General features: G+C 50.9%; 1 protein-coding gene across 1 annotated transcript; it reads right to left on the reverse strand.

Annotated features, from left to right (window-relative positions):
* Window positions 7,233-8,774, reverse strand: LOC109947636. The gene is made up of 2 exons (XM_020558279.1): window positions 8,313-8,774; window positions 7,233-8,195 (listed from the first exon to the last, which is right to left on the reverse strand). Exons 1-2 carry the CDS (start codon window positions 8,772-8,774, stop codon window positions 7,233-7,235), a joined length of 1,425 nt encoding a protein of 474 aa, XP_020413868.1.

Genomic DNA, 9,968 nt, shown 5'->3' on the forward strand with positions numbered 1-9,968 from the left:
GTATTGATTTGTCGTGGTGGGTGTGACCTTTAGTGTTTTATTTTTTGGGCCTTTTGCTTGGTTATTGGATTTGGGTCCAATTGTCTCCTTTAGGCACAAACATTTTTTTTGTTGTTGTTGAGAAAAATGATAATTATATTAATAAATCAGGCAACAAAAATCATTAGGCACTATAGTAAATACAAATACCTACAAAGGGGTAATACAAATACAAATATGTGAGCAAGCAAGCCCAATTGAAGTTGATTGCAAGCACTTGTTTATGATGAGGAGCCCAGTGCAAGACCCTTAACAAATGAGATATGCCAAGGCATGGTTGAGTGTCTTGCACCATGCTAAGGCAAGGAAGTTGCGCAACGAGTTGTGCACATGAAGGCAAGACAAAGTGGGAAGAGGAGTGTCCTGAGATGAGAAAAGGCAGCAAAGGTTTTGGCATGGCATTAGGTTGCTAAGGCCCATCATGTGCAGTAAGTGTCGACATATGTTGACAATTGCCTTCGGAAGATGTCGATAGAATTGAGAAGAAATTGTCGACAGATTGTGGAAACTATCGGCAGGTTGGCTCGGAAGCTCTAGACGGGTGCTGTCGACAGAATGCGGAAGCTGTTGACATGCGTTGTCGACATGCGCTGGCAGATTATGACACGTGCTGGGGAGCGTCAGGAAAACTCACCAAAGGACTCCTCCTACTATATTCTAATTGTATTTCAGTAAAAACTTATCAAATGCCTCATCCGACTATATTATGATGTTTTTCAAGTTTTTTGCTCGCTCCTAAATTAATTGGTCAAAGAAGTGGGTCACATGAAATATCTATACTAAACGGGAGTGGTAGGAATATTGCATCATTTCTGTTTGTGCAAATAATCTCACGGGAGAATATTCGCCCAAGATTCCTTCGTCTTCTCCGCCTCTCTTTCTCCCTGCAAAACAGATCGGAGTAAAAGGACCACACCCGGGGGGTGTTGGCCAAAGGCCCTCCGATGCCTAAGTTAGGTAAGGGAATTCAAGGAAAACCGGGTGGCCGGAGCCGTGTGTGGTGGCCGGAGCCTTGTGTGAGAGAGAGAAAGAGAGGAGGTGGCTAGGGTCTCTGAGAAAATAATTTATGCAGAGTTTGAGTGGAAATTTAGACGTACCTCATCCTTGTGTGTAACCAGGTATTTATAGTGGCCTTTGGAGAGGTAGGTGGGGTTGGTGTAGTTGGTGTGGTTGGTGGGGTTGGTGCATTTAGGGATTATGGATGAACCGAATCCCTAATTAAATTGGGGATCAAGTAACTCCCAATTTGATTAGGTAATTCCCAATTAGGTTAGGTAACTCCTAATTAGGTCAAATAATTCCCAAATTGATTGGCATAATTAATTGACCTAGGGTTTTAGTTTAATTAGGTTCCCACAAATGCCCCCCAGCTTCTGCATGGCGCGTGGTGGCATGTAGGAGATGTAAATTATCCGTTGGGCTGTCCAGCTGTAACTGGGCTTCCTTCGTGGACTTGGGCTCCCGAGTTGAGGAGGCTTTTTACTCGGGCTGTCCAGCTGTAACTGGGCTGGAGGTGCGCGATCTGCTGCTGGAGCAGGTGGCAGTTTAGGTCATCTTTTTTGTGGATGATCCAAATTGCTTCAATTCCTTCTTATTTTTGTGCCACGAACTAGGATCAGTATGAGTCAAGGCGATCATGTGCGGAGCACGAACGTGCTGAAAGTCAGCGGCAGATAGGAAGAGGAGGTTGGCGACGATCCGCTCGTTCCTCTTACCTACTGCGATGGTAAGTTGCATTCCTCTGATCTGCTACTGTTGCCATGGAATTCTTTGTTGTGTTTGACTAACTTTTGTCTCATGCTTGCAGATGATGCCATCCGAAAGAAGCTCGTTCTCGACCCGGATATGACGAAGGTTCGACAAGCTTTGAGCATCCCCGCCAAGTTTCGTGAATGGCGCTGGCTGCTGAGCGAACATCGGAAGGAAGTCGGTGGCCTGCCCCCTGCTGAAGATATTGAAAGGTGGAAGTCGCGCTTCTTAGAGCTAAGTGACTTGCCAGTTATGCGGGAGGAGGCATCGATTGAGTCCCCCGATGGTGGGAAAGCGTGCAGTAGCTCTGCTCGAGATGAAGCTGTAGTTTCACGATCAGTGGATACGTCTCCACAGCGAAGGCAGCCGAGATCTTCTCTTGCCACGAACAAGTCTTCTACAAGGGAGGTCTCGCCTGCTCAGAAGGCCCATATGGGAGTTGCTCCTGCCTCGTCTGCATGGATCAAACGCTTCGTCAGCTCGAACAGCAAGAAGGCAAACGGCATGCAGGAGGTTCGAGAAGTTCTGCTCAAGTCTTTGCCCGTACTGCCTAAGACCCATGATCTACCATGCAAAGAAGCCGCTGGGAAACAAGGATTGGGTCATCCGTGCCGATCTGGGAATCAAGCTGAGAGGATTGTACCTCTGCCTAGCAACCACGACTCATCTGCGGGGCCACGAACAGTCAAGCACAGGGCTGACTCAATGTTGCAAGTTGCAGCCAAAAGAGCTAAAGAGTCGTCTGCTCGAGCGAAGAGTCCTCCAATTGCACGAACTGCCGGTCCGGGAACTGGTGGTAGCTCTGCTGGGGGCGAGCCCGTGTCTGATCTGCTGAAAACAGGCTTTCTGTCAAGTCCATTTGCTTGCGCTAAGCTAGTTGATCACGTGTATCGAGCTGATGACATTTGTGCTTTCTCGAGCCTTCCCTTGGATAAGCAAGAAGAAGCTGCCATGTATCACCTTCAAAAAGGAATGGTTTTTGCTGTTGGGGCCATGCGGAACTCGCGTGATGTTGCCCCCTCTTCTGCCCTGCTCGACGAGCTGGTGAAGAAGAATGCTGACCTGACTGACAAGCTCTCGAACGAGCGGATTCGCCACGATGCGAGGATTTTCGAGATGAAGGAGAGTATGTCCGTGCTCAAGAGTTCTGTTGGCCAAAAGGATGGTGAACTCAAGTCTCTTATGGCTGCCCTGCTCGAACGCAAGGAAGCCTACTTCTGCCTCGAACGTAAGCATGCTGCTTTGGCCCAGGATCGTGACAAACTGCTGGTCAAGTTTGATACCCATATGGAAGCCACTGAGGCATCCAAGGAAGAGATGACTGCTAATGCGTACAAGCTGGGATACCTGGATTGCCAGAATGGTGCTTCTCCTTGCTACCCTCTCGAAGATGATGACGGTGAGCAGTCTGGTCTTGACCTGCCCCCCGCTCAGAGTGAGCAGGTGGATGTTGTGGATGCAGAAGCAGTTGAAGAGCAGATAGCAGATGAAGCTGCAATTGAGGAAGACAAACGCCAAGGTGGGTCAGCTGATGAGGCTAAGGCGGATGCGAAGGAGCAGGTAGCCGAGGCGGTTGAGCAAGTTGTGCCGGTTGGGCAGAATGAGGCTGTTGCCAGTGCAGTTGAGGATGTGATCGGCTAAGGGTCACCTGCTGAAGTTCCCTAGTAGTTGTAGTTCATTTTTGCTATTTTTGAACTTTGTTATTTTCTTTCAATAAGTGGTCTCTTGTTTGACCATCTTACTTCTTGTTGAACTTGGCTGATTGGCCGCTTTGTTATGGAATTTTCAGTTGTTTTTCGAACTTCAATTCTCATTGTATCTTGTAAGTGTGTGTCCGGAGACATAGCACTTGGAAGACATAGCGCTTGAAAAAGACTCCATTGAGTTTGTGCTCCGGGGAGCAGCTTGTCTGCAATGGAGCTAAGGCTTGTCGCCTGTGTGCGTATGTCGGGGACATAGCGCTTGAAAAAGACTCCATTGAGTTTGTGCTCCGGGGAGCAGCTTGTCTGCAATGGAGGTAAGGCTTGTCGCCTGTGTGCGTATGTCAGGGACATAGCACTTGAAAAAAGACTCCGTTGAGTTTGTGCTCCGGGGAGCAGCTTGTCTGCAATGGAGGTAAGGCTTGTCGCCTGTGTGCGTATGTCGGGGACATAGCGCTTGAAAAAGACTCCTTTGAGTTTGTGCTCCGGAGAGCAGCTTGTCTGCAATGGAGGTAAGGCTTGTCGCCTGTGTGCGTATATCGGGAACATAGCGCTTGAAAAAGACTCCGTTGAGTTTGTGCTCCGGGGAGCAGCTTGTCTGCAATGGAGGTAAGGCTTGTCGCCTGTGTGCGTATGTCGGGGACATAGCGCTTGAAAAAGACTCCATTGAGTTTGTGCTCCGGGGAGCAGCTTGTCTGCAATGGAGCTAAGGCTTGTCGCCTGTGTGCGTATGTCGGGGACATAGCGCTTGAAAAAGACTCCATTGAGTTTGTGCTCCGGGGAGCAGCTTGTCTGTAATGGAGGTAAGGCTTGTCGCCTGTGTGCGTATGTCGGGGACATAGCGCTTGAAAAAGACTCCATTGAGTTTGTGCTCCGGGGAGCAGCTTGTCTGCAATAGAGGTAAGGCTTGTCGCCTGTGTGTATATGTTTGTGGGACATAATGCTCGAATCTGCAAATGATGTTCTTCCAGATGAATCGTTCAACGTCAGCTTCCTTGGTAGAAGATAAAGCCTCGGCCTTGATCCATTTGGTGAAGTAATCAGTGGCAACGATCATTATCTCCTTATTGGCAGGTGCTGTCGGCATAGGTCCCACCAAGTCAATGGCCCACTGCATGAACGGCCATGGACTGTTCTGTGGATGGTATTCCTCAGCTGGCAAGCCAAGGATCGGCTTGTATCGTTGGCATCGATCACATCTTCGAGCATACTCCGTAGAGTCTTTGTGCATGGTAGGCCAGAAATAGCCGATTCTAAGAGCCTTCTGAGCAAGCGACCTGCCTCCAGCGTGATTTCCGCAATCGCCGTCGTGTATTTTGCAGAGAACCTCGAGCGTTTGCGGGTACTTGATGCAAGTGAGATGAGGCCCGTAGTATGATCTGCGGATAAGCGTGTCGCCTTTCATGTAATATCTTGCAGCCTTCTGCTTGATTTTCCTGGCCTCGGACTTGTCATCGGGGAAGTTTTCATTCACTAGGTAGTCAATGATGGGTTCTTGCCAGCTAGGATCCTCGTCGATCTGCATTAGGTCCGGTTGTTCTGCCTCTTCTATGCTAGGCTGGTCAAGGTGTTCGACTGGGATAGAGCGTCTGAACTGGGTATCCAGTGCTGATCCTAAGCTGGCCAGTGCATCTGCGTGTGCGTTCTCTGCTCGGGGCACTTGCTGGATGGTGAAGGTGGGAAATGCCTTCAACAGCTCTTGGACTTTGTCAAGGTACAAGATCATCCTTGGGTGCTTCGCCATGTATTCTCCTAAGGCTTGACTTGTGATCAGCTGGGAATCCGAGTAGATGGCCAGCTTCTTGATTGATAGCTCCTTTGCCAAGCGCAAGCCAGAGAGCAATGCCTCGTGCTCTGCCTCGTTATTTGAAGCCGGGAAGCCAAGTGTGATAGCTTGCTCTAACAGGGTTCCATCAGGGGTGATGATGACGACGCCTGCTCCAGCTCCTTTCTGGTTTGATGCTCCATCTACGCGTAGCTGCCACATGTCTCTGGGTTGGTCAGGTTCCGCGGAGGTCTTGTTTGCTCTCGAACTTTCCTTCTTTTTGCTGACCAGCTTCTCTTCTTCGGCTGATGGTGTGAACTCTGCAACAAAGTCTACTAAGGCTTGGGCTTTTATTGCAGTCTTTGGTCGGTAGAGGAGGTCGTATTGGCTTAGCTCTATTGCCCACTTCATGAGCCGCTGAGAAGCATCAGGGCTGTGGATGATTGATCTCAAAGGAAAGTCAGTCATAACGATGACTCGGTGAGCTTCGTAATAAGGTCGTAGCTTTCTCGCAGAAACGACAAGGGCCAAAATGAGCTTCTCCAATTTTGGGTAGCGAGTCTCTGCATCGAGGAGAGCTTTTGACGTATAGAATATCGGATGTTGGGCCCCAAGTTCTTCTCGGATGAGAGTTGAGCTGACGGCCGAGTTGGACACTGCCAGGTACACGAACAAGTCTTCACCAGGAACTGGCTTCGAGAGCAGGGGAGGTGAAGTAAGGTAGGTCTTTAGACTCTGGAAAGCTACTTCGCACTCCTCGTCCCACTTGTCTTGTTGCCCCTTCTTCAAAGCTTTGAAGAATGGTCTGCACTTGTCGGTAGACTTCGAGAGGAATCGGTTGAGGGCTGCTGCTCTGCCCGTCAGACTTTGTATTTCTTTCACTGTGGAAGGTGACTTCATCTCGAGAATAGCTTTAATTTGGCGTGGATGTGCCTCTATACCTCGTTGTGTGACTGAGTACCCTAAGAATCGGCCGGATGATACACCGAACGTGCATTTACTTGGATTCAGCTTCATGCGGTATTGGCGGAGCAGGCCGAATGTCTCGGTGAGGTTTTTGAGGTGGTCTCCACGCTTGGGGGCTTTGACCAGCATATCATCCACGTAGACTTCCATGGTTCTACCGATCTGCTCCTTGAAAATCTTATTCACGAGCCTTTGATAGGTTGCTCCAGCGTTCTTCAACCCAAAGGGCATGACCTTGTAACAGTAGGTCCCTCTCTCGATGATGAAAGAGGTCTTCGCTTTGTCATCGTCGTACATCATAATTTGATTATAGCCGGAGTAGGCATCCATGAAGCTGAGCAGCTGGTTGCCGGAAGTCGAATCCACGAGCTGGTCGATCCTCGGCAATGGGAAGTTGTCTTTAGGGCATGCCTTGTTGAGGTCGGTGTAATCGACGCACACCCTCCATTTTCCCTTTTCTTGTTTTGCCACCAGAACAACGTTGGCCAGCCATTCTGAGTAGGAGACATCTTCAATAAATCCAGCGGCTAGAAGCTTGTCGATCTCAGCTTCAATGATCGCGACTCGCTCGGGAGCGAAGTTGCGTCTCTTCTGCACCACGGGCTTATTGGCAGGGTTGACATGGAGGCGGTGGCAGATGATGTTTGGGTCGATGCCGGGCATGTCAGATGGTGACCACGCGAACATGTCTTTGTTGTTTTGGAGGAAGGTGGTAAGCTCCACCTTCTCGTCTGGGCTTAGGCGCGAGCCGATCCGCGCTTTCTTGTCTGGCTGGTTAGGATCGAGGGGTACTAACTCAACGTCTTCCTCAGGCTTCCAACCTTCTTCAAGGGAGCCTTCCGGGCGGATTCCCTCCTCTCGATCCTTCTTGTTTGGATTCTGGCGCGAGCCGATCTGCGCTTCTTTGTCTGGCTGGCCAAGATCAAGGGGTACTAACTCAACGTCATCCTCAGACTTCCAACCCTTTTCAGGGGAGTCTTCCGGGCGGATTCCCTCGCCTTGATCCTGGCTCATTAATTGCTATTGTGAGGTAACTTCTGGCTCGAGCTTGCTTGTCTGTTGGGAGCGCTTCGTGCCTCGTTGGCAGCTTGCATTGCTGGTGTGAACTGCATCTGCTTGCTCTTCTTGAGTCCGTGAGCTGTGCATCTTCTTGCCATGGCTTGGTCACTATCGATCTGCCCGATTCCGCCTCCAGGGATGGGGTAGCGAATCTTCTGGTGTAGAGGAGATGTGATAGCCTCGATCTTGCTGATCCACGGTCGGCCCAGGATTCCGTTGTACGGGGAGATCTCGTCGATGACCATGAAGGTTTGTGAGCAGACTACTGGGGGCGAGTGGACGTCAAGGTCGATCTGTCCAACAGTGATTGATGTAGCCCCATTGAAGCCAGTCAGCGACCTTGCAAGTTTGCTTATCTTGGGCTCCAATCCCATCTGCTGGATGACAGATAGTTGCAGGATGTTGGCTGCGCTTCCCTCATCCACATGAACTCGCTCGATCACAGCTTGTTCAATCTGAATGCAGATGACTAGGGATTCATTATGCAGCAGGTCAAGCCCGATCAAGTCTTTCTTCTGGAAACCAATGATGGGTGTATCTACGATAACTGGTACTCCTGTTGTGATTTGGGAGACATAAGTCGCCTGCGCGATCTTCCTCTTGTGCTCCTTGGTGGTCAGTCTGGACTCCTGAGAGTCAGCTAGAATGGTGTTGATTCGAATGACCTTTTGGGGAGGTTCCTTGGCAGCCGCATCACGATCCTCGATCTGTTGAATGGCCTTCTTTGCGACGAATTCTGTGCAATGACCTTCTCTGACCAACTCCTCCAGATGCCTTTTCCAGGCATTGCAATTGTTGGTGTAATGACCGTGCTCCCCGTGGAATGCGCAGTATTTATTGGTGTCCCTCTTAGAGGGGTCTCCTTTCATGGGTGACGGTCTCCTCACCCACGGCTTGTCCTTCACTTGAGTCAGGATCTGATGAATTGGGATAGCGCACTTAGTGAAGGTCCCAATTTCTGAGCTTCCCTCTCGGGGCCGCGATCTGCGCTTATCTCGGGCTTTTTGCTCGAACTAGTTGCTCTTTTGGCTTGCCTGCTTCGTCGGGTGATCAACTTGCTTGCTAGCTTTCTTTGCGGTGATTCGATCATCGTCCCAAAGTGCGTAGCGTTCTGCCGTCGCGAACACTTCTGCCAAGGTTTGACTTGGTGTTATGGCCAGTTCCCGGTATAGCTCGTGCTCGGTTGGCAATCCCTTCTTGAAAGCTGAGGATGCAACTTGGTCATTGCATCCTATGATGTTAGCCTTTTCAGCCTTAAACCGTTTCAGGTAGTCTCGTAGAGACTCGTCTGGCTTATTGCGCAGGTTGAACAGATGGTCTGCATGCTTTCTGACCGTCTTGTAGGAGGTGTACTCCTTTGTGAAGATGAAGGCCAACTCCTTGAAGTTTCCTATCGACGCGGACGGTAGAGTGTGGAACCAGTCTTGAGCTGCTTCTCGCAGGGTCATCATGAACACTTTGCACATCAGGGCATCGTCTGTCTTGTACAGGATCATGGCGCTCTTGAAGTGCCTCAAATGGCTCTCAGGGTCAGAGTTCCCCTTGAATGGAGTGATGGATGGCGTTATGAACCGCTTCGGTGGAGGAGCTCGTTCCACTTTGTCGGTAAAGGGCGAGCAGTCAACTCGATCAATTTCCTTATGCAGGGCCTCCTCCGCGCTTCCTTTAAGTTGGAGAGCTTGGAGTCGGTCATTTACTAGCTTCTCGACGTCCTCTGCTCGCAGGACTGGAGTCTCGGGCCGGCGTCTTCGGTGCCTCGAGCGCGACCGGCTAACTTCTTCCTCGGTTCCCAAGGGTCGATCCCCTTGGGTGTTTTGCCCGTGGGGCAGATTAGGAGATTGAGCTTATGAGGATTCCTCTACATCTTGTCGCCGCGTGTTGGTCCTCGAGCAGGTTGGTGGGCGTCGATCATCATCTTCTACCCGCAAGGAGGGTCGCTCAGGTCGACGTCTTTGGTGTCTCGAGCATGACTGGCTAACTCCTTCCTCGGTTCCCAAGGGTCGATCCCCTTGGGTGCCCTGCCCGTGGGGCAGATCAGGAGATTGGGCTTGGAATGATCCCTCTACAGCTTGCCGTCGCGTGTTGGCCCTCGAGCGGGTTGGTGGGCGTCGGTCGTTGCGTTCGTCACGCGACTGCTCACGAACTCGAGCTCCTTGTGGGCCCAAGCGGGCGTGGACATTGGATTGTGGGCCTAAGCGGGCGTGGGCATTAGTCTGTGGGCCTAGCCTCTCGAGCACATTGGTCCTTGGTTCTAGCCCCGAACGGCTCAGAGTACGGCTCGCGGCTGTCTGCGTCTCATCTACTCGATCTCGATCTCTCCTCTGCCGGTTTGCCCTTGTCTGACCAGCTTGGGACCTCTCGAACTGCTCGCCGACATGCTGGTGTGCCCTCATCTCCTCGTCACGGGGTCCAAGGTTAGGGCCTTGATTCAAGTTGATCTGCCTGAGTAGCTGGCCAATCAGGTTGTTCTAATCATCGACCTTCTGTGTGAGTTGATCGACCCGTGAGTTAAGGTCCACCTGACTACGCGGGTCAAGTAGAGTGCTGTGCATCGAGCCCAATGGCAAATGGGCTAGGGCTCCATTAGGCGCGTACACAGGCGCATATGTCGAGTGTGATCGCAGAGGAGGAAGAGAATGTATCTACTCTAAGACTGGGATGACGTCGGAGTAGCCATGGGGCTGAGCAGC

The sequence above is a fragment of the Prunus persica genome, chromosome G1 (assembly GCF_000346465.2).
Source record: "Prunus persica cultivar Lovell chromosome G1, Prunus_persica_NCBIv2, whole genome shotgun sequence".
NCBI classification, from domain to species: Eukaryota; Viridiplantae; Streptophyta; class Magnoliopsida; order Rosales; family Rosaceae; genus Prunus; species Prunus persica.